At 45.1% G+C, this 24681-nt stretch overlaps 2 protein-coding genes across 2 annotated transcripts; one reads left to right on the top strand and one right to left on the bottom strand.

The window, feature by feature from the left end:
* The first annotated feature begins 2357 nt into the window (after positions 1 to 2357).
* Positions 2358 to 18829, top strand: VDAC2 (voltage dependent anion channel 2). Its single transcript, XM_008534832.2, has 10 exons — positions 2358 to 3770; positions 3964 to 4018; positions 5114 to 5182; positions 6243 to 6292; positions 9930 to 10082; positions 10179 to 10231; positions 10444 to 10671; positions 11815 to 11965; positions 14867 to 14924; positions 18263 to 18829. Exons 2-10 carry the CDS (start codon positions 3988 to 3990, stop codon positions 18352 to 18354), a joined length of 885 nt encoding a protein of 294 aa, XP_008533054.1. The 5' UTR covers positions 2358 to 3770; positions 3964 to 3987; the 3' UTR covers positions 18355 to 18829.
* A 2492-nt stretch (positions 18830 to 21321) lies between these two features.
* COMTD1 (catechol-O-methyltransferase domain containing 1) lies at positions 21322 to 23436 on the bottom strand. Its single transcript, XM_008534833.2, has 7 exons — positions 23178 to 23436; positions 22894 to 23021; positions 22532 to 22637; positions 22324 to 22442; positions 22167 to 22221; positions 21802 to 21935; positions 21322 to 21577 (listed from the first exon to the last, which is right to left on the bottom strand). The coding sequence occupies exons 1-7, from the start codon at positions 23269 to 23271 to the stop codon at positions 21425 to 21427; spliced, it is 789 nt and encodes a 262-aa protein (XP_008533055.1). The 5' UTR covers positions 23272 to 23436; the 3' UTR covers positions 21322 to 21424.
* Between the last annotated feature and the right edge of the window lie 1245 nt (positions 23437 to 24681).

Here is a 24681-nt window from a genome sequence, read left to right on the forward strand (position 1 = left end):
GCCCCTTCCCAATAGCCACATGAGGGAGCCATCGTGGAAGTGGATCCTTTAGCACAGGCAACCCTTCAAAAGACTGTAGTCCCAGCCAACATCTTGACTGCAAACTCAGGAGAGGCCCTGATCCAAAACCACCCAACTAAGCCGTTCTCTAATTTCTGACCCACAGAAACTTTCAGATAATAAAATGCTTAGTGTTTTAAGCTACTAAGTTTTGGGGTAATTTGTTACACGGTAATAGTAACTAAAACTCTTTATGTCACTTGACTGCTCCTCAGGATGTGACACTGTTTAGCACTCCTTCCCTTTGGCTTCCAGGAAAACATTCCTTCCTGAGTTTTCTTTTAGCCTCCTACCCAGACCTTTCTCCTAGGCTTCATAATTGCCTACGGGACAGCTCCATTTAGATGTGGCCCCTGATTCCTCATACTTATCTGAAACTGAATCATCCTCTTTGCCCTTCACACTTCTTCTTCCTGTAGTCCTTCCCACCCTGAGTGGAACCTTTGTCCTCCCAGTTGCTCAAGTCAGAAATGTTGCTTCCAGCTACCCCAGACTCCTCCTCACCCACTCTTTTCAGGACCTTCAGCATTTCGCTCCAGCCAACATCTTTTTTTTTAAGATTGGCACCTAACAACTGTTGCCAATCTCTCTTTTTTTTTTTTTTTGGCCTTTTCTCCCCAAGTCCTCCCAGTACATAGTTGTATATTGTAGTTATGGGTCCTTCTAGTTGTGGCATGTGGGACACCACCTCAACACGGCCTGATGAGCAGTGCCATGTCCGCACCCAGGATCCAAACCGGGAAACCCTGGGCCGCCGAAGAGGAGCACGCGAACTTAACCACTTGGCCACAGGGCCGGCCCCTCTCAACTTTTTCTACAGGTTTTTTCCAGCTTTGTTTACTTGTGGTTTCCAAACAATTCGTGTCACTTCAAGTCCCCATATGGCTTTGCATATACCTCTTTCTAGAATTTTGCTTTCTATCCTTGACCTTATGGCTTTTTAATTTTGATAAGTCCTATTTTCAAACTTTAGTGCGTCTCCTCAGTCTGACTGTGCCCGCAGTTCTCTGTGGCAATACACTTTTTCAAGGATGTGTGCATAACAAACAGCCTTTGGAGATAGAGGTAGTGTCTCCCTCTAGGGCAGAGGGAAGACAATTTCCTGCAAAGTATACTGTAATAATATCTCCCTCTGGGCCAAAGGCTAGGCAGGTTTGTTAGCAGCTGCTTATAAGCAGGAGGTTTCCTCAGCTCAGGATTCCCCAGCTGTGACACAAATACATGGTGTGCACAGGTTCTATCTAGGGTGCTCTGCATCACCCCTGTGGGACATGGAGGGCAAGGGGAACAGATTCAAACATGAAACTTATGCTGCCTGCTGTGCCACAAGTAATAAAGTCCTCTGTCTCTGACTTTCGAGTCTCATGTCTTCAGTCAGCATCTATGAACCTATGCAACTTGCTAGTTTGTAAGTAGGGTAAAATCTTAGACCCTTCACTGTTCTTGACACTTCTACACACACTTTAAGTGCTTGAGAGCAAGGGCTGCATCTGAATAGACTTTGGTTCTCCTGTGGGTGACAGAAGATAGTTGCTGTGTAAGAGGTGGCTGCTACTAATGCTGCTTTGGTCTAAAGGGCTTTGGATGTAAGCACTCAGATATATTTACTGAATCTAACTTTGAAGTAAATTGCCGTGATTCTTTTCCTGGTTATTAGGTATTGTGTCTGTTCCTTGGGTTTACAGACAGTGAAGCCTCAGATCGGTGTTCTGTGGCAAAGTGAAATTTTCTGGGAGTTAAAAATGCTACAGATAGGGGCTGGCCCCGTGGCTGAGTGGTTAACTTCGCGCGCTCCGCTGCAGGCAGCCCAGTGTTTCATTGGTTCGAATCCTGGGCATGGACATGGCACTGCTCATCAAACCACGCTGAGGCAGCGTCCCACATGCCACAACTAGAAGGAGTCACAACGAAGAATACACAACTATGTACCGGGGGGCTTTGGGGAGAAAAGAAAAAAAATAAAATCTTAAAAAAAAATGCTACAGATAGTTCACAGTGTGAATAAGCCCTACTTTAGGTAATTGAGGTGACTAAGCAGAGACTAGGTTTTTCTGGGAGGTGGTGTGTTATGCTTCAGTTGGAATGGGATGTCAGTCTCCGCCATTAGCCTCACAATAGCATCAAACATAGCCAGAACAGACCAGCTGCCAGTGGAGCTTTCAGACCAACCTGTCTGAGCTTGAATGAAAGAATTAATCAGTGCTTCTGCTGCCTGAACTCTTAAGAGCAAAGACTCTTCCTTTCTCTTAACCCTTTACATGAGTAAGCCCAACCATGACCAGGCAAGATTGCTGGCTGGGTTTGCTCAGGGCAGGGATATCCATCAGGCTGCAGCTATAATCCTGTTTGGATTGTGGAAGCCTATCTAGCTATCCTTTCCTGGTATAGGAGGAGGGTGGAACCTTGGCAGCATTTGACCAGAGCTGGCTTTCAGAGCCAGAATAAATCAGGGGAAAAGATTCTTTGCTCATAGTGTATGGCTGAACAGCTATTAAAGACCACTTCGTCTGATTTAAATTGTCATTTTACAGATGAGGAAACTGGGGTACAAAGGGGATAAATTGCTGACATTGGTGATTGACTCCGGAGCCTCCACTGACCCCATTTCTAGCTCATTAGGCTCATTTTTTCTTATTCCCTTGGCTTCCTCACTCTTCCTGCACACCCAGGGAACTTGAGCGCAGCATTCAACGCCTGGTCAGCATGACTCTTAAATTTTCTAGCAGGCTTGACTCACGAAGACAGCGCGGGTTCTGTACCTGTGTAAAGGAGTCCCATCCCTAAGCGGGGAGAAGGCGACAGAAGAGGAAACCTGAGGCGTGAGCAGGAGGCGGGAGGGGGGAAGGGGGACGGAGGGTCGGGGCACCCTGAGGCGTGCTCAAGTTTGTCCAGGGAGGAGCAGCCCAAGAGCGCCTCTGGGGCTGAGTCCCGCTCAGCAAGGCGATTACACCGCCGCGGAAGGCAGACGAGGGGAGGGAGGGCGCGAGGGGCTGGAGGTGGTGACCCTGTGGCCTACTCGTTTCTCCCTGGGCCTGGACGGAGAGACGGTCTTTCAGAAGCGCACGCTGCACTTGCTCAGGGTAAACAGGACTAAGGCTCAGCTAATTCCTTCCAGACGCCCTATACGGTAGACGGTCTTAGCAGGTTACGGGAACCACGGCTGAGAATGGGAGTTGGAGAGAGATGTACGTGACCCGCGGGGTGCACGGCCGCGCCCAGTCGCTCCGGGCCCCACGCGGGCACACGCCTGACGCCCCGCCCCGCCCCGCCCGTGACGAGCGCGCGCGGGGCCTCCGCCCCATCCCCCTCTCGCGCTGTCCCAGCCGCGTTGCCTCTGCCGTTCCCCGCCCCCTCGTCTTTGGGGCTGCCTTCATCACTGCCTGACCCGAGGTCCAGCAGCTTCTGCTTTTCCGGCCCCCGCTGACGAGCGGAGGCAGTCCACCCCGGGGGCGGGGGTGCCCTCGGTCCACGAGGTCGTTCCGGAGCGGGTTGGAGTGGGAAGCGGGTGGCGCTGCGGGGACAGGCGCGGCGGACAGCCCCGGGTGCAGCGGCGGGGTCCTGGCGGGGAGAGGACAGGGTTGCGGCGGGCGGAACGGTGTCTCCTTCACTTCGCCCTCCAGCCGCCGCAGCTGCAGCCTGACACGGAGCGAGCCGAGCAGCCTCAGTTGTGAGTGGAGCGGCGGCGGCGGTTCCCGTTAGGAGACTATCAGGTACCGCCGCGCCCGCTTCCCTCCGACCTGGGAGTCTGGGCCCCGGCGGCAAAGCAGGAGGCCTGAGCCGGACTCGGGGTTGGCCTTGGCTCCCTAAGATGGCCGCGCTGCCCCGCTCCCTCTTGCCCCCTCTGTGTGAGACTCCTTTCTGGCCTCCTGACCCCCGCTGACCGCATTTTTTTCCCTTCCGCAGATCACTTCTTCCCGCGGCCCTGCCATGGCGACCTGCGGCCAGAGCTGCCCGCGGCGTAAGTGGACCAGGGATCTCTGCGGGATAGGGTGGCGGTGTCCCGGGAATCTAAGCCTGCCGACCAGAAAACCTCTCCTTCTTTCCCTCCATCTCTCCAAGGACTTGGAAATTCGCCCCTTTCGGTAGCTGCTCCACCAGCCTGACTCCCTCTCCCGGCTCTCTGGAGGAGGGGCTGGGCTGCTGGATTTCGGATAAGGGGACTAGGCCGGGGGAGTTGGTTTCTGACTGCATTCACTTTCAGTTTTTGGACGAGTTTTTGGCAAACTTAAAAGCAAAACGTTGCTAATTACTGGACTCGATCTTTGGCGGATTGGATCAGTCACTTTTCTAGAGGAAGTAGTAACCCCCCCTGTGAGAGCGGAAGGTCATTACACGTACTCCTAAGGGCGTGAACGTGCTCTGTAGAATGAATGAGCTGGTGTAATGAGCTCAGATTGCTTGCCCTTAAGCCGCACAGCATTGGCCGAGGACTTGACTATCGTATTAATATGTTTAAAGTGCCATTTGATATTTAGTTGATGTAGACACTTGAGTGAAACACAGATGGCCGTGTTTTTGCTAAGTTTCAGTATTTAAATTCCCAAAGTGTAAATTACCTTTGTCTTCCCGCTCCAGAATGTTGGTTTTGGACTCAGTGAGGATACTAAGGGATGTACTGGGGCAGAGGGCCTTATCTCCGGTTTTGATTTATCTCGTTTGGGTAAATCAACCCATTCCAGTCAATTTTGGCGGCTGTATCTGTATGTATAGGTATACATGTGTGTATGTGTTTGTTGCTTTGTACTAATCCTGTCCTAGGAGGTGAGGCTGTGTAAAGTTAGGAATAGAAAGTCTGTTTTTCTGTTTTGTACAGCATTTCCCAAGTTTGTATAGCCACTTACTGTGGTTATCCATTTTAGAAATAAGCCTTTGTTGGTAATGTCTTTCATGGGTGATTGGAGTACAGTTTTAGTATAGCTCCTGGTGCTGTCGAAAACACATCTCCAACAGGTTGAACTGCTTGAATTTAAAGATAGCCGTGGGTCATAATCTGGTTCTTGGACAGAAAGTGGGAGAACCGGAACATTAACACTGGAATATTTCTTCCCACCAGCAATGTGTGTTCCTCCATCATATGCTGACCTTGGCAAAGCTGCCAGAGATATTTTCAACAAAGGATTTGGTAAGAATTTTTTAGAAAAATTTTAGATCAGAAGTGAAAATGTGTGTTTGGATTGCTTAGGAAAAGTAAATCAGTAATTCAGATTGTAAATATCCTGCTGCTTCACTTCTTCTATTAGATACATTTTAGGTAAAATTTCTGTTAAAATAGTTTTTTAACAGTCCACGTTTGCATCTACCCCAATTTTGTCCCATTTTTTCAAACTAAATTTCAAGGAATTTACGTTTAAGAGAAAAACAGCTGTGTTTTCATTTCCTTCAGATGTAGCCTATGCCTTGGTTGACTAGAATTATGATGTGTTACTGTTTTGCTTTGGTGGTGGTGACTCCTAATGGATTGTGGGCTTTGTCAAATGAATTTGGGTTTTCTTCTTTTTTTTCTTTAATTTTTTTTTTTTAAAGATTTTTATTTTTCCTTTTTTCTGCCAAAGCCCCCTGGTACATAGTTGTGTATTTTTTTTTTCAGTTGTGGCTCCTTCTAGTTGTGGCATGTGGGACACCGCCTCAGTGTGGTCTGATGAGCGGTGCCATGTCCAGGCCTAGGATTCCAAGTGGTGAAACCCTGGGCTGCGGAAGCGGAGTGCGAGAACTTAACCACTCAGCCACCAGGCTGGCTGGCCCCTGGGTTTTCTTCCTGAAGATCCCTGCCCCCTCTTTAAGTTATTCCCCCAATTATTTAGATTTTTTAATCCCAAAGAGAGATACCGCTTTGGGATAAATGTTTTAAATGTCTGTATTATAATAAGCTATTGGTTCTGAGGTTTAAGTTGAATTGATTCTCTGATTTGATATTTAGATTTTAAAATCATTGAAAGCATTTTTTTTTTTGGTGCCAAATATATACCAAAACACTATGCAAACCTGCATAGGGATGTTCTGTCCTTTACATGTCAGTTTATATAGAATAATTTAAAACTTTTTCATTTAAATATTGTGTATCAACACACATTTTTATCCCCCTCTGAATCTGTGAAATCTCTTTTTTATATGTATAGTCAGCTGTTGGTATGCATCTTTTATACAAATGAATCATTTTCTTATCTTTTACTCTCTACTTGAAGGTTTTGGTTTGGTGAAACTGGATGTGAAAACAAAGTCATGCAGTGGTGTGGTGAGTGTTAGATATCTAATAAGTTCTGATGAGCCTTTATATAATTTTCAACCTATAAGATAGTCATAACTGGAAAATGTCTACCCATTTTATCTTAAAGAAGAGGCAGAAGTTAATTTTGTTTTAAAGGATTTGCATGTAACTTGGTTTGTTTTGGCTTTGGATATGATTTCTGATTTTCATGTGGTCTTTTGCCGTATTACTTACTATGTATGCACAGGGAACTCAGGAAAGACACTGGTCATGTGGGACTCTGTTTACTTAGTAAGATTACAGGCTTGAAGCCAGGGAACCTATACTGTTTTTTGGTAACCCTTTCTTTTAATGCATTTTTTTTTTTTTTTTTTAAGATTGACACCTGAGCTAATAACTGTTGCCAGTCTTTTTTTTCCTGCTTTTTCTTCCCTAAATCCCCCCAGTACGTAGTTGTATATTTTAGTTGTGGGTTGCTCTAGTTGTGGCATGTGGGATGCCACGTCAACGTGGCCTGCCGAGCAGTACTATGTCCGCACCCAGGATCCGAACCAGCGAAACCCTGAGCCACCGAAGTGGAGCGTGCGAACTTAACCTCTCAGCCACAGGGCCGGCCCCCTCAATGCGTATTAAAAGCATTAAGAGTTCATTAAAATATTCAGTAACTCTTAATTTGAGTGTTCTAATCATTTTATAATGGTTGGATTTTAGCAGCCTTCCTTTGGGAAGATTTCCACATGTATTTTGTGAATTTAGAGAGCCCTGATTTGAGTATTTTTAAAGAGGTAATATTTTGGTATTTTCATGTCTTGATTCTCCCTAACAAACTCCCTCAAAGGGAGTAAAGTAAAATTTAATTTTGTGTAGTTTTTTTCTTTCTCTAAAATTTTTTTGTTTTGAGGATGGGTATAGTGTGTGCATATTGAATATTATTGGTTATTTTGATAAGTTCTTGCTGTGGTTGTTAATTCCCTTAGTGTACATAGCTGGTATTTCTTAAAATTAGTCATGTTGTAGTTTCTTAATGCCTAGACTTGGGTTTCTGGGGTTTTATATTGGTCACATCTGTCGTTTGGTTTCTTTGATCTGAGGGGAAGCCTGAGTATTCAGTGTGGTTGAGTGACATTTGCTCAGAGTGATAGGCTACAGAGCAGTGACTTAGTGATTGTTGTTTTGTGTTCCCACTCTTAACCTATTGAGGCCCCTTATAAACACTTGCTCTGTAATCTGTTGAAACACAAAAGGCCTTCTAAAAGTAAAAGAACACTCAATCTTTGTGTTTAAAAAGCTTACTTTCTGGTTGGAGAGACAAAATAAACTTTGAACTAGGGAACAATCAGAGAAGTATATCTAGTACTAGGTTGTTTGAAAAATCAAAATCTTTCTTGGGAAGGAAAGGCTTATTGTGGACAGGGTTAAGAAAAGTTTTATGGAATTAGGTGTAAGATCATGAAGGATGTGTAGGAGCTGGATTAGATATAGCATGTTTTTGTTTCCACTTAATGTATATGCAGTCATTTGTCAATGATGGGGATATGTGCTGAGAGATGCATTGTTAGGCAATTTTGTCATTGTGTGAACATCATAGAGTGTACTTACACAAACCTAGATAGTATAGCGTACTACACACCTAGGCTGTATGGTACTAATCTTAATGGTTCCACTGTTGTGTATGCGGTCCATTGCATGTGTGTTGACTGAAACATCGTTATGCAGCACAGGACTAATTCAGCAAGCATGATACTTTGAAGTACTATGATCTTGTAATATGTACCTGGCCCCAAATAAGTCCCATTAACGGCTGGTTCTGTTTTCTCACCTGAACTGTAGAGATGCCCAGTCCACCGCAGAATGTGGAAGCCTAAATGTCTGGTGGTGGAATGAAGGGTGTAAGCTCCACCAGTGGTGTCATTTCGCCCAATTCTGGTCTGACAGTGTGATCTTCTTGGTTTTGTGTCTTGAGGATTCCTTGGCATCTATATAGGCTGGCTCTCAATCTGTGGGCTGATGGATGGCAGTGGGTGGGGCCTTAAGAGTCATTAATTAGTGTCACTCAGGATTAAAAATAACTACTCACGTATTCCCCATTCATGTTTTATGTATATTGTTTTAATAATACTTTCCTTTTGTGTAGAGCACATGAAAATGTGCAAAGCTTTCACAGTGTCCTTCCAATTTAATCCTCCACAGGTAGGTTTTGTTATTACAGTTGAGGAAACTGAGACCCAGAAAAGTTAACTGTCTTCCTCAGTGTTAGTCATGTATTAAATGACAGCCAGAACTGGATGCCAGGACTCCTAAGTTTTTTATCCAGTGTTACTTCCTGACATAATCCAGTGCTTTTTAGTATGGGCATTGAGTGCCAAGCTTTTTGACTTGAAATTCCTGTTAATGAAAGCATCTGATTTCAGGAGAATTGTATATAAAAACGTAAGGATTTGAGTCTGTTTAATTGCAGAGCAATAGTTAGACAAATGTTCTATTTCCTAAGTGAAGGATGATTGGCCTTTTCTATTGATACAGTTTTTGTTATTTCTTCACTCTCCAGATAGCACAATTTCGGGTTGAAGTTCTCTTTTTCATTAGTTCAGATCAGCCATCTTCTTTAGACTTGTCTTTCTAACGGCCAAAGTGTACAGCCATCATTAGCAGACAAATTGTGAATCAGAACCCTCAGGGTGTTTTTATATTTATCTTGGAAGATTTCAGTTGCCTGCCTGTATACTGAGCTCTGAAAGATTAGATTTCTGGCTTATCTGTTGTAGATTTTAAATTTCAGATAAGCCCTCCTCCATATTATGCCTTCCCTTTCAGTTGGTGTGCAATTAGGAATTGACAAAGCATATTTGCTACAAACATAAGATTATATCATGCACTTCAAATTGATCCCTAGATTGGATTATTTTTTCTACTGATAACATCTGTTATACATAATGTAGTTTATATTATGCATGATATAAACCAGTTGTAGAGTAAATTTCCTTTAATTCCCTCCCCCTACTTTCTTTTTCTTTTTTAATGAGAATGTGAAAGATGGTTGGAAAGGCATGAAACCTGATGAAGACTCTTATCTCAGAAAGACAGAATGTTGGGATTACCAGAGAATTTTTTAAAAAAATCTTTTTTTATGGTGTGGATTCCTACAATGGGTGCTTTCCTTTAAGGATTTTCAAGAAAAATTTCATAATAAAGATTGAGTATCAGTTATTATAAACTCAGATTTTAATCATGAGCTCTGTGATTAACCAAACTGACTTATTTAGTGTTTTATTCAATATCAGGTAGACTGGATGCAGTGCTAAAACATCCATTCCTTTGTTTTCCCCCACTGATTTTTGAATCCCCAGTAAAATTACTTTAGCAGAAGTTTGCTTAAAAAGGTGTGCAGTTTGTTGTTCACTTGAGAATTAGATAGAGGTTAAGTTGTGATAGATTGGTTGGAAATGTCAACTGTAAGTAAGTCGGCAGTCAGTAGCTACAGGCTAATTTGTAACTCTGTTTGTGTGTACTGAGAGAGTAGCCGAGGGTAGGAGTACTCAGCAAGCTAGAAAAAAGAGGACTAGTGAAATTACCAAATGTTCATTGGGTTTTTTGGTGTAAGTTAGGCAGTGGATTCTTCTAGGTTTACAAGAAAAAGTTCATGAAGTTTTTATTGTCTTATTAGGAATTTTCAACATCTGGTTCATCTAATACAGACACTGGTAAAGTTACTGGGACCTTGGAGACCAAATATAAATGGTGTGAGTATGGTCTGACTTTCACAGAAAAATGGAACACTGATAACACTCTGGGAACAGAAATCGCAATTGAAGACCAGGTAACATTTTGAAAATGTGATTTAGTATTAATTATTTAATTTTTGTATTTCAAAAGGAAATAAAGCTGAAAACAAACTCTTTTTCTTTCAAAATAGATTTGTCAAGGTTTGAAACTGACATTTGATACCACCTTTTCACCAAACACGGGGTAGGCCTGGACATTTTTATCTGCTTTAAATTTAAAAGCATTCCTCTTCTGTATATTTAGGAAAGTTGCACATTTACTGTTTGATAGTTTAGTCAACTGCCTTGTGGTGGCAAATTTCTCTTTTCTTCTTCGTTTGTGCCCTCTCTGCAGAAGTTATATATGTAAATCTTTCCCACAGGCATCAGTTTTAAGTCAGTTTGTTCTTTTTCCAGAAAGAAAAGTGGTAAAATCAAGTCTTCTTACAAGAGGGAGTGTATAAACCTTGGTTGTGATGTTGACTTTGATTTTGCTGGACCTGCAATCCATGGTTCAGCTGTCTTTGGTTATGAAGGCTGGCTTGCTGGGTACCAGATGACCTTTGACAGTGCCAAATCAAAGCTGACAAGGAATAACTTTGCAGTAGGCTACAGGACTGGGGACTTCCAGCTGCACACTAATGTGTGAGTATTTCTTTTGTGGGATATTATGGTGTAGGCCTTGAGGACGATTCTTATTAATCTAGGTAGAATCTAAGGGATTTCTTTTAACATAAAAAGGAGATCATCCTTGGGCCATTTCTAGGTTGCCCCTCCAAAATGTGTGGTAAAAAATGTCTGACTTTTGGTGCTGAGAGAGTAAATATTCATTCCATATGAAGCTTGATGTGCTTTGGATTTTTAGAAGAGGCTAAGACTTTGCCAGACTCTGCCAGTGCATTCATTTGATGTAATGTAATGTAATTATATTAATGTAATTACAGACTTAATTGTCTGTAATGTGTGAGGTGCTGATTTGATAGGATTGCCTAAAATGTATGGTGTTTTTACTTAACCCAAAGTAGATGAATATGTGGAAAGGACTTAAAAAGAATTTTTTTTCCCTTATAAAAATAATGCATTGACAGATAATAGAAATTCAATGAAGAAAACCAAAATTTCCCATAATCCCACCACTTAGATATATAATCTTTGTTAATGTTTTGGTGTTTCACCTTTTTATATGTGTATATGTATGTAAAATACATACTGAAAAGGCTGTTTTATAACCCTTTCCTCAGTACATTTTGATAATTTTCCTATAGCATTTTGTATTCTACATTGTGATCCTTAGTGGCTATGTGGCAATTCCGCCTGGGTGGATGTACCATGATTTATTTGACCAGTCCTTGTTTTTTGGACATAAGTTGAGAAGAGACCTTTTAAAACTTTCAGGTTTTCGGGGTCAGCCCAGTGGCGCAGTGGTTAAGTTCGCACGTTCCACTTCTCAGCGGCCCGGGGTTCACTGGTTCAGATCCCGGGTGTGGACATGGCACCGCTTGGCAAGCCATGCTGTGGTAGGCGTCCCACATATAAAGTAGAGGAAGATGGGCACGGATGTTAGCTCAGGGCCAGTCTTCCTCAGCAAAAAGAGGAGGATTGGCAGCAGTTAGCTCAGGGCTAATCTTCCTCAAAAAAAAAAAAACCAAACTTTCAGGTTTTCTGTGGAACAGTAGAGATGCATGTGAGCAATGGCTTTTATTTAAATGTGATGCTATAATATCACTCTAGTGCTTTAGACATATTACATTGTGTATTCTACATTTACTAATTTAAAATATCTTACAGCAATGATGGGACAGAATTTGGAGGATCAATTTATCAGAAAGTATGTGAAGATCTTGACACTTCAGTAAACCTTGCTTGGACATCAGGTACCAACTGCACTCGCTTTGGCATTGCAGCTAAATATCAGTTGGATCCTACTGCTTCCATTTCTGTAAGTACTACTGTGGACTTAGAATGGGGTTTTAGTAGTGAGAATTAATCTTTTAGTATATTAAAAATTTGAACTGTGGTTCACACAATCCCCAGTTTACACCTAAATTGGAATTAGAACTTGGAATGGTGCTTTTTCTATGGAGGCAGTGTTAGAAGTTGGATATCCAGGCCCCAGGAGTTTCTTTTTCTTTTTCTAATTAAAAAAAAAATTTTTTTTTTTAAAGATTTTGCTTTTTTCCTTTTTCTCCCAAAGCCGCCTGGTACATAGTTGTGCATCTTCTAGTTGTGGGTTCTTCTTGTTGTGGCATGTGAGATGCCACATCAGCATGGTTTGATGAGCGGTGCCATGTCCGTGCCCGGGATTTGAACTGGCAAAACCCTGGGCTGCCGAAGCAGAGGCGGCAAACTTAACCACTCGGCCATGGGGCCGGCCCCCCCAACCAGGAGTTTTTTTAACTTCAAAAGCTGCTGAATTAATTTAGGTAATCCTGAGCCCCAAGCCTGTCTAAGCCCAGGGAGCTAATATTTTGGGCCCTGACAGTTTTTATCTCTGTCAGAGAATAATTGTACTGTAATTGTTACTTTGTCTTTCTGTCTTTTTATGAGGAATAATAGTACTTTAATTGTTACTTTGACTTTGTCATTTTGTGGTTTACAAAATATCTTCAATTTGATCTGAAGGGTCTGTAGTACACGTGCCATTTTGCAGATGAAGAAACCAAAGCTTGGAGAGAGAAAAGACTTAATACCACTACTAGGGAGGGAGAAGGGGAGGGGAAGAGCCAGGACTGGACTGCATGTCTTTTGATTTCCCTCCTGTCTAGGGTGATCAGCTAGCTCATCCTGCTTTGCATGGGACTCTTCCAACTTAGCACTCAAAGTCCTGCCTGCATCCTGAGGACTCCCTTCCCCCATCCCGAGTTAGCTGGGTCGGATGGCCACCCTGGTCCTGTCTTTAGCCTCTTTCTGCTGTTTCCCCCTTCAGTCATAGTGGGTGGAGGTAGGAGGGAGGGAATGCCGTGTCTGAGGGTGTAGAGGACCTAGCTCCAATTTCAGGCAGATCAGCAGCTGTTTCTGTGTGTCAGGTGATTACAGGTCAGGCACTGCCTGTACTGTATGTAGTGGGAATGAGAGAAAGTTAAACCTTCCATGAGAGTTAATTTTGTTCCATAAAGTGGTCTTCATTCCTGAGGACAACATGTTTCGATAATTTAGACAGTTAAGTTTTAGCCCCATCCTTGTTTTATCTTAGCACAGTTGTAAGCAGAGAGAGTGAGAAGCGCCCAGAATGCTTTCCCCATTGTTAAGGCAGTGATTCATTTATTTTTCCCTTCTGTGTTTCTAACTGCACAGTAGCAATAAAAACCTCAGGAGTCACATAGCATACTATTCTCTGGGAGCTACATTGCTGTTCTCTGCAAATGTATGTCTGTGGCACCATCACAGATTTAATGCCAGCAGAAGATGGCATTAGTCATCTATATATAGATGTATATAGTCATCTATAGATATATCTATCTATATAGATAGATATATCTATCTGTATATCTATATAGATAGATATATATCTAGATACACTCATCTCATAGTCTAAAACGGTAACGGATCTTGGGACCTGTGTGTCACTGAGTGACTCCTGGGGATTAGTTTGGAAAGGTATGTGGCATTTCCCACCTAAGAAATGCTGCTGTTGCCCCAACCAAGCAAGTTTCTGAAGCGTTGCTTAGTGCTCCATCATAGTTTCATGGTTGACTCCTATTCTAAAATAGTAGGAACTTGTGTCCAGTTCTCTGAAGCTCCTAATTTGGGGCATTTCTTCCTTAGACAAATAACTCACATGGTCATTGGTAGCTCATGAATACTTGTCTGTATTGCCAAGTGAATACAAGTGCAGTTTATGTGACTTTTGCCTGTACAGTTATATCATTTTTCTCTCTGTATTGGACTGTTTTGATGTTACACATTACAAAAGAGTGTTGTAGACATCAAATCATTTCTAAATGTGTTTTCATCCCAGAGGCTGTCTATTACCTCTGTACCATAGCACTCAATGTGAAGAGCAGAGTTGCCTGGCTAGGCAAACTAGTCCTTGTAGATTGGGGTGAGATGCCTCCAGTTGTAGCCATCGGTCCCTGGTATGGCTTCATGATGTTAGCAGCAGGAGAAAATGGAGCTAGAAGGACCTTCTCCTTACCACGTCTTGCCCTCCAGGGATCCTTCCAGCCCTTGCAGGAGTATGACTAAATCCTAAAATAATAGAATTGTGCAAGGAGGGCAGGGGCCTGGATTGGTAAATGATGCCCTATTGGAACCTCTTCTCAAACGCAGTCTAGTTACATATAGCCAAGACCCAGGGACATTAATGAGAGGTGTAAGTATGTGAAGTAAAGGATTTTTAGTTGATCTGATTCTTCAGAGGAAGTGCTTGTCGTTTGGAGATTCTTTTGGGAGACCCCTGAAAGTAGTAATGTGTGTGTCAAAGTTATGAATTGAACCTCCATTTTCCACACGTTGAGGCTGGTATGTGCGTCACATAGCTACTGAGCCTAGTGGACTTCTTACCCACATTTTGGCATGGTTTTGTTGTGCTAGATTAGACTCAACAAGGCCGATTTTTATGACAGTATATAGGCTCTTGTGCTCTGTGGATAATTTGGGGTTTCTAACATCCCACATTAGATATTAAGAGTATTGTCTTTTACTGACAATTTGACTTTGAGTTTAATGGATAAGAATTAAGTGGTACCTGGTTTTCGTTTGGTTTAATAACGATATTAAATTTTATTCTTTTATATGTTAATAGAAAAGCTAAACACTTTGTAATTGCAGGATAGGGAAACATGTAGGGGCTTTGTCTCTCCATTCAAAAATTTTTCTTATAGTTGTTTTTGTATTTTAGGCAAAAGTCAACAACTCTAGTTTGATTGGAGTCGGCTATACTCAGACTCTGAGGCCTGGTAAGTATTCTTGATAAAGTAGGATTGTTCTGATAGTGTTTTAAAAATTAGTTATCATGTCTCAGCTTCTTATTTGCAAACCTTTCAAGCATATGGAAGAATTAGCAGAAGAGTATGATGAGCACGTGTTGAGTTTTAGCACAATTTTTTCTTTCTTTTGTCCTCCTGCCAGCTTTTTTTTCTTTGCAGGCTGTTTGGAAGCTGCAGCTGTCATGACACTTCCCTAAATGCTTTAGCGTGCATTCTCAGAATAGGAATGTCCTCGTGTTCTGCATAACCACAACACCATTATCACCCCTGAGAAAGTTAACAGTGATTCCATATTATTTAATATCCTTTCTCTGTTTACTTTCCTCCTTGTACCGGAAATGTCTTAGAATTTTTATTGCTTTAATCAAAGTTGATTCATTGTTTTGGTTGTCGAGTCTTCATAGCCTCATTTATAGAATTTTGAGCCTTGATGTTTTTTTTCTGGAGCAGTGCTTCTCAAACCTCTGTGTACATGAATCACCTGGGGAATCTTGTGAAAATGCCAATTCTGATCCCATAGGTCTGGGATGAGGGCTTCTGTCTTTCTAACAAGCTCTTAGGTGATGCCAGTGTTGCTGGCTCTTGAACTACTGTTTGAATAGCAAGGTTCTAAAGCACTTGGCACTTTTTCCCCTCCAAATAGGGATCTTTCCTCCTGACTTAATTTTGATTATTTTGAAATCTAAAGAAAAGAATGGTACCATGAACACCCATATACCCTTCCCCACATTCACCAAGTACTAACATTTACCACATTTCTTGTATCTCTCCATGTTTGTATACATAATCCTTTTCTTATTGAAGTATAGTTGACGTAAGGTATTATATATTAGTTTCAGGTGTACAACATAGTGATTTGATGTTTGTATACTTTTTGAAATGATCACAGGTCTAGTAACTGTCACCATAAAACTTAGTACAGTAATACTGACTAAATTCCCTATGCTGTACATTATATCCCCATGACTTATTTATTTTTTTATTATTTAATTTATTTTTTTGAGGAAGATTAGCCCTGAGCTAACATCTGCTGCCAGTCTTCCTCTTTTTGCTGAGGAAGACTGGCCCTGAGCTAACATCCATGCCCATCTTCCTCTGCTTTACATGTGGGATGCCTACCACAGCATAGCTTGCCAAGTGGTGCCATGTCCACACCTGGGATCTGAACCAGTGAACCCCAGGCTGCTGAAGTGAAACGTGCGAACTTAACTGCTGCGCCACCGGGCCAGCGCCCATGACTTAACTTGTTTTTTAACTGGAAGTGTGTACCTCTTAATCACCTTCATCTGTTTCACCTTACCCCCCTACTCCCCTCCCCTCTCGTGACCTTCAGTTTGTTGTTTGTATCTATGAGTTTGTTTTAGTTTTGTTGGTCTTTTAGATTCCACACATAAGGGAAATCATGTGGTATTTGTCTTTCTCTGTTTGACTTCTTTCACTTAACATAGTACCCTCTAGGTCCATTCACGTTGTCACAATTGGCAAGATTTCATTCTTTTTTATTGCTGAGTAATATTCCATTGTGTATGTACCATATTTCCTTTATCCATTCATCTATTGATGGACATTTAGATTGCTTCCATATCTTGGCTATTCTAAATAATGCTACAGTGAACAAAGGGGGTGCATATATCTTTTTGACCTAGTATTTTTGTTTTCTTCAGATAAATACCCAGAAATAGAATTGCTGGATTGTATGGTAGTTCTGCTTTTTTTTAAACTTTTATTATCATCATCATTATTATTATTATTATTTTGGTGAGGAAGATTGGCCCTAGGCTAACATTTGTGCCAATCTTCCTCTATTTTGTTTGTGGGATGCTGCCACAGCATGGCTTGATGAAGGGTGTGTAGTTCCACAACTGGGATCCGAGCCTATGAACCCCAGGCCACTGAAGTGGAGCACACAAACTTAACCAGTACACCGCTGGCTTGGCCCCTATTTTTAATGTTTTGAGGAATCTCCATACTATTTTCCATAGTGGCTATACCAGTTTACATTCCCACCAACAGGGCTCCAGGGTTCCCTTTTTTCCACACCCTTGCCAACAAATATCTTTTTGATAATAGCCATTCTGACAGGTGTGAGGTGATATCTCACTGGTTTTGATTTGTATTTCCCTGATGATTAGTGATCTTGAGCATCTTTTCATGTGTCTGTTGGTCATCTGTATGTCTTTTTTGGGAAAATGTCTATTCAGGTCCTCTGCCCATTTTTTAATCAGATTGTTTGATACTGCATTGTGTGAGTTCTTTATATATTTTAGATATTAACCCCTTGTTGGATATATCATTTGCAAATATGTTCTGCTATTCAGTAGGTTGCCTTTTTGTTTTGTTAATAGTTTTCTTCACTCTGCAAAAGCTTTTTAGTTTGATATAGTCCCATTTGCTTATTTTTGGTTTTGTTGCCTTTGCCCTGAGGAGATAGATCTAAAAAATCACTGAGACTGATGTCAAAGAGCTTACTGCCTATGTTTTCTTCTAAGAATTTTATGGTTTCAGATCTTATGTTTGTCTTGAATCCATTTTGAGTTTATTTTTGTATGTGATATGAGAAAGTGGTCCAGTTTTATTCTTTTGCATGTAGTTGTCCAGTTTTCCCAACACCATTTATTGAAGAGACTGCCTTTTCCCCGTTGTATATTCTTACCTCCTTTCTTGTAGATTAATTGACCATAAAAGCGTGGGGTTATTTCTGAGCTCTCTGTTCTGTTCCATTGATCTTTGTGTCAGTACCACTGTTTTGATTACTGTAGCAAAAGTACAGTTTGAAGTGAGGTATCGTGGCACTTGGAGCTTTGTTGTTCTTCCTCAATCCTTTTTACTTTTTTTTCCTACAAACCCTTAGGAATTATTTAACTGTATGTTTTGTAGACATAGTAGTCCTAGTATGCATATCCTAAGAGTAAGACATTTTTCTTCATAACTATAATATCATTGTCACAGCTAAGAAAACACTAATACCTAATATGTAGTCTATATTCAGATTTCCCCACTTGTCCCCAAAATGTCTTTCCCAGGATCCAATTGTGATCATCTTTTAGTCTGGGTAGTATAATGAACATTGTTATATTTTCTAGGGCACTTTGAACGTTTATTATTAACATTTTTAATGCTCTGTGACTTGATGTGTTACCCAGGATGTGGTGCCAACTGAATTGTTTCTAGTATCTCAGATACCCCCAAGCGCCCTCTGGTGGCTGGCACTAGTAGGTCTTCTGATGGCTGAGGAAGGGTGATTAAAGAAGACTACAGGCTCTTTGAGGTGTTTCAGCCACGTAATGGTTGTCTGCTTTTGTTTACAGGTGTGAAGCTTACGCTGTCTGCTCTGGTAGACGGGAAGAGCATTAATGCTGGAGGCCACAAACTTGGGCTTGCCCTGGAGTTGGAGGCTTAATCCAGCTGAAAGAAACCTCTGGGAATGGATATCAGAAGATTTGGCCTTAATATATTTCCAGTGTGACCAGCAGGCTTCCCCCCCCCCACCCCAAGAAGGTGATCAAAACACAGGATGATCTAAATAAGAGCTGTATTTTAAATATTTAGACGGTTACTTGTTAGCTGGTTTCTAGTTGAATTGGTTATCTATCTAGTTACCAATGCTGCAGTTATGCAGCCATCTATACATTATTTAAATGTATTTAACTATTAAATGCGCTACCCACCAATAATGAAATAGACCTTTAAGAAAACTGTGCAATCGTGTGCATGTTTGTTTTTATGTTCCTTTTAACATTGAATATTGCCATTGAATGAGATGGATCAGTGGATGTTTTAAGATGAGGTTAAAAAAATTTTGTTAAATTCAGCCATTAGAATTACTTTTGGTATCCCAAAACATTACAAATTATGAATAAAACAAGTATACATAATTAACGACTCCAAGTATTTGCAGAGTTAAAAATTTGCCAGCTAGGGTCAAATCTCCCTGGTATCTAGCTAATACTTTATTTTTCCAGTGAGCATTTTGCTCTTTACCTAAATCTGTGCCACAAAGTCCTCTGTGTCCCTAGAGTAATTCCATGAGCTTTTTAGACTACAATAAAATAAGAGGATATATGCCTTTACATCTTCAGTTTGTAAGTTTGTGCAAAATTACATTGATCATTGTTAACTCCAGGAAGCGTTTGAGAGTAAGTGATGAAGAAAGGAAAGTGAAGGGATGGATGGTGCTGGAAGGTTATATGCATACATTATACCTCTCCGAGCTATTGCTACGGGAAATGAACTGGACCTTAGTTAGGTGCGATGAGACTTAGGTGTGGGGTAATAGAACAAGGTGTAGACAGTGTCTGTAAGCAGAGGGATTGTCAGAGGGGAGTGTATAGGGCCGGTGAGAGGTCATTACTCATTTCCTTCCAAGCAGACGCTGACTGAAAAGCTTGGGCCTAAGATTGAAACCAGAGGCAACACCTTTAGGCTGTGTGGCCATTGGCCTTCATCTGGATTGGGGATGAATGATAGAAATTAATAGGTGATTCTAGTTGGAAAAGTAGGAAAGAGCAAGTTTTTTGATGGAGCATATGATCAAAGGTTGGAGAATGGGGAAGTTTGTTCAGGAAATTCATAATGCTAGATCTGAAGTAGAGTTTTAAGTCTGAGAGAGAACAGATAAGAAAATGTAGTCCTTTGAGACTCATTACCCAAAAAGTGATATTTGCTGAAAATTTCCAGGTCAAGAAGAATCTTAATGAGAGATTAGAAGAAGCCCAAGCAAGCTCTCCACACAGGTGGACTGGGTGGGGGGCACAAAGGCCCTTTCTGGTCTCATGATGTTTGTCTTAAGGGACTGGCTGGAATGGCCCATGTGAATCAGACACACATGACTTAATGGTAGAAAGTTGGAATTTTGAACCAATTTGATTGAGTCAGGACCTATTGCTATGTAAGAAAAACAGAAAAGATGTCTATGCAAGCTGGGTGTGACAGCACCTCTTGTGCTTGAGATACATATGCAAAGTGTGAAGTAGACCAGCAGACAGCTCTCAAACTGCTGGTGGTGCTCAGCAGACAAGAAACCTGGTCACAGGGCCTGGCAACACCTGAAGCCCCCTTACGGCCTGTTGCCCCTTAGCTAACCAGTGGCCCTCCCTCATGCTGTGGCTGGGGTCTCCTGGTCCAATACTCTGGACTGGGGTGTGGCCATATGTTGTGAGGTGTGGCACAAGTGAGTTACCAGTTTGTCAAGAATCTACTTAGAGTAAATTGGACCTGTTCACCCACATGCATCCTAATATGCTTAATATGCTTTTATGAGTGGAAGAGAGAAGGGTAGGTTTACAGCTAGGGTCCTGAGAATTGTCTGAGATGCAAGGTATATCCCAGGAGCTGTAAGATTATGAAAGTTGCAAGCTGTGGGCTCCTCTAGCTTGTGCAGTCTTGCTTCTAGCAGCCTCCAGGATGCACATCCACCATCCAGGCCTAATCAGGTGGTGGCAAAACCTAATTGTATTCTAGGCTGATACTATTTCTGCCTGAGGCCTGAGGCAGTGTTAGTGGAAATAATACAGTATCTGAGCCTGATCTTCATCTGTGGTGTGGAGATGAGATCTACCTACAGGATTGGGGAGGTTTAAAGGAGAAAAGTGAAGCATCTGGCTTGCTTTCCATCTCCACTCCTAGATGTTGGTGCTGGAAAACCTAACTTTCTCTTCATCTTCCTCTGGGGAACTTGTTAGAAATTGCCATAGTAATAATCTCCTGTAGGCCTGTCTGCTTCACATCTCTCTGGCCAGTGATCCTACCAGTCCCTCACCTTCTAGGACTTAAATGGGAGGGCAGGATATATACTCCAGTCAACTTTGAGGTTCTCAGGTCTAAGTCAAGTGGTCTGGTTCTCAGAAGTGATGGCTACTGACAAGGACCTCCCCTGCAGAGCTGAGGCCGAGTTGACAGTTCTGAAAACACAGGCAAATGTCCAGCAGAACTGGCATAACCTACAAAAGTACCCAGTACCCTGGTTCTCTGCAAGGCCGCCTCCTTGTTAGATCCCACATAGGGTCTCCCCAGCGTCCCAGCTGCACTGAACAGGAACTTCATTTACTTGTCCCTCCTAGGAAGTTAGTGGGGAGACCAAGGCAGCTCTACCCAGCATCCAGCCCTCAGATCCTGTGGAGTGGAAGCAAACCTGAGGATGTGGGATCTCTGACCACTTGTGTGTGGCCAGGTCAATCAGAACTATATACTGCCTCCAGTCAGGTGGAGGCTCCTTGGTGCTGGGCAGCCCTCAGGATTGTGCCAGGGAGGGGATGCACGTCTATGACCTCAAGACTCCCTTTTCCTGACAAAGCCTCCCTATGCTGGGCCTTCCCACCTTACCCTTTTGAGCGCCACGAAGGAAGGCTCAGAAGTATGGAGAATCGGATCGTGTCCCAGGCCCAACTTTATTGATAGATTTAAAACTTAGGGTCCAAGGCTGGGGTTCCTAAGTTCCCCCTCCCTTGAGGCCACTTGCCTAGGGGCCAGCCCTAGATCTTGAAGGCTAAAGTGAGACCGTCGCCCAGGGGCAGGAGGCTGATATGGACCCTGGCGTCCCGCAGGATGCGCTCATTCAGGTTTCGCACACACTCTGCCGCAGTGTCCCGAGGTTGAGGCTGCAACACCTCGCCGCGCCACAGGACCTGTGGGTGGGCGGGGCATCACGGGGGGCGGGCCTCGGGGAGGGGCCTGAGCAGTAGGCGGGGCGAGAGCTGGAGACCGAGGACCCGAGGCACGGAAAGCCGAGGGACTCGAGTACCACGAGGGAGGGGCTTTGGGGCATGGGGGCGGGGCGTAGGGAGGAGCCAAGGGCAAAGGGGACCCAGCCAGGGAAGGTGCTTTCTTCTCCCCTTCGGCTATCCCTTACACTGAGAACGGCGAGGACGCCTCCGGGGCGCAGCAGCTGCAGGCACCGTTCATAGTAGGCAGCGCAGTTCTCCTTGTCCGCGTCCACCACGGCCACGTCGAAGGTGCCAGCTTCGCCGGCGGCCAGTAGCTCGTCTTGTGGGAGATGGAGGAACAGATGCGCTGAGTCCGCAGGCCCCAGCGGCCGGAAGCCCCGGCCCAGGCGCTGCGACTAGCCCTGCCACCCTGCATGTGGTCGCATACCGGAAGGTCGGGCGGCAGGGGCTGTCATTGCCCCAAGCCTGCCCAGCAGACCTGGTCACTAGCTCGCGCCCACTGGCCCCATTTGGGAAATGGCGCCAAGGCCCTTTCAGCTCCGGTGCTCACCCAGAGTCTCCAGGGCGGGCTTCAACCGAAGGTCGATCTTGTGCTCCTCCTCGGCCTGCAAGGAGCGAGGTCAGAACCAGCACGTCCCTTCTCCTGGAGATGGGAGTGGCCGGGCTCCCGGGGCCTGACGAGGACTTCAGGTGTGTGGGACACTCACCTGCCTCCACAGGGGCCGCCCCAGTTCCGGGGGCCCCGCGTTCACCTCGCAGGTCACCACGCGCCCGGCTGGAGGCAGCGCCAGGGCCAACGCGAGGGCTGAGTAGCCTGTGAAAGTGCCTGGGGACAGGGACACGGGCAGGGTCAGGACAGAGTGGGGGGACGGCCCCGTGACCTCGGCCCCCAGTGATCCGGACCATGCGTCTTACCGAGGTCCAGCGCCTTCTTGGCCTTGATGAGCCGCGCCAGGTTGGCCAGAAGCTGGGCCTGCTCACAGGTCATCATGGAATCCCCCTGCTGTTGCTCCAGGGTCAGCTGTGTGTGTGGGGGAGAGGGTCGCACCAGCCCTGCCAGACACCCAGCCGCGCTCCAGGTTCAGACCCGCCCCGGGCCGTGGCTGTGGGCGTGACTGTGGGCGTGGCCGGGGATGGGCCCTCAGGAAACGCCCACTGCGCGGGGCCTGGGGAGCCCGGAAGCCCGGAGAGGGCCATGGCCCAGCCCAAGGTCACACAACCGCGTGGGACCCGCTGGCCCGAGGTGGGCGCCTGTTCCCGTGCCCAGCCCTGCTGACCAGCCGCAGGCTCCGCAGCGCCGGGTGCTCCCGCATGGAGCGGCTCAGCAGATACTGCCACAGCGGGCTGTCCTCGGGGGGCAGCAGGCGCTTCTCTCGCCGAGATCGCCACGGAGGGCACCGTCTCCCTGCCGGAGAGGGGGTGATGGGTCAGAGCCGGGGGCTCCAGGCGCCAGGGGTGAGCCTCAGCCTCGGCCAGCCTCGCGGATTCTCGGGCTCTGCTCCCGTGCCCACTCTGCCCGCGGGGACCCTGCGGAGGGTGCCGCAGGTCCGGCCCTACTCACCCAGGAAGAGGCCGGTGGCGAAGGCGGCGCCCAGAGCTGCCGAGCCCAGGGCCAGCGCGGCGGGCACAGAGAGCCGGGGCATGGGCTGGGTCATGGCTCAGGCAAGAAGCGGCGGCGGCCGGGTCCCTTGCGCTGGGGTTACCGAGACGGCACCCGGACCGGCGGGCCTTCCTGGCTCCGCCTTATCTGGGCACTGCCCGCGGAGCCATGGCCTCGAGTGCCATCTTGCGGCCGCATTCTCTTACTGCAAGCCCCGCTCGAGCGAGCCGAACGCCATCTGGTGGTCGTGCTCGAAACTGCGCCCGGTGGGGAGCAAGCATCTAGGGTGGGGGTTCTTCGGTGCCTGCGGTCTAGAGGCCTGGGTCAGGGAGGAAACGTTTGATGCCCTTCCTGGCTACGCTTCTTTCTTCTTGCTACCATTTCTGCTGAGATCCCCTGGGGCACCTGGGGTTGGTGTAACAGAATAGTAACAGCTGCAAAGTGATAGAAATTAAAGGAGTCCTGAGAAAGACAGAGAATCTGGGGAGGTGACCAAGGGTATCCGGTTGACCAGGAGTGAAGGACCTGGTTTGGGGGAACACAGCCAGAGGTGGGGCTCTGGAACCCTGGAGTGGGTCTGGTTGCTGGGGCACTGAGACAATGTCCTTAATTAGAGTCCTACCCTTGGGTGCCAGTAGACGTGGGTGTGAGATCTTGGGCCCATCATTCTCTCTGAGCCTCAGTTTCCTTCATGTAAAACGGGGAGCACAGTCTTACCATAAATGGCACCAGATCCCACAGCCTGGCACACAGTAAGTGCTCAATAAATGGCAGCTGCTGTTATGATCGAGTTGGAGTGAAGACATTTTGGGGATGAAAGATATTGGAGGGCAGGTGAGACACCTTGCAGGGCTGTGTCCTCAGGGACACTATCCAGGGAGCATTGAACACCTACTGTTTGCCAAACTGGCGGAGGTGAAAGCACCTGTCCTGTTTTGTATTCTTAGTGAAGACCGCAGGACACACAGAACTGGTGGCCAACATCGGCTTCACAATTTCCTCTTCTGTAAAATGGGGTTATTAATAGCTCCTGCTTCCCAGGGGATGAAATGAGAAAATCCAGCACTTAGAGGGTTACAACAGTTACATTTGAAAGGAGTCAAAGTCCAAATAGCAGAAGGTCATCCAGCAGCTACTGCTCTACAGCTGTCCCTTGGGGCGGCCATTTAGTCACCACACTGGCCAGACTGGAGCTCCATGGGGGGCTTCCCAGGTGGGACTCAGCAAGCAGGCCCAGAGGCAGGCTTCTTGGAGGCAGGGGAGGGGTCAGTGAGAGAGTGGCCTGGCTGAGGCTGAAGACCAGGGCTAGCTGGAGAGAAACTTGGGACACTGGACTGCCCTGGGCTGCCTGGGGACGTGATGCAGGAGGACGCCCAGTTCCAGGGCACGGCCTGGAATCAAGGCAGGGCTGGGACTGATCCTTTGACCAACCAACCGGCTACCCCCAGGCCCAGAGTGCCAGGCA

The sequence above is a fragment of the Equus przewalskii genome, chromosome 1, assembly GCF_037783145.1.
Source record: "Equus przewalskii isolate Varuska chromosome 1, EquPr2, whole genome shotgun sequence".
NCBI lineage: Eukaryota > Metazoa > Chordata > Mammalia > Perissodactyla > Equidae > Equus > Equus przewalskii.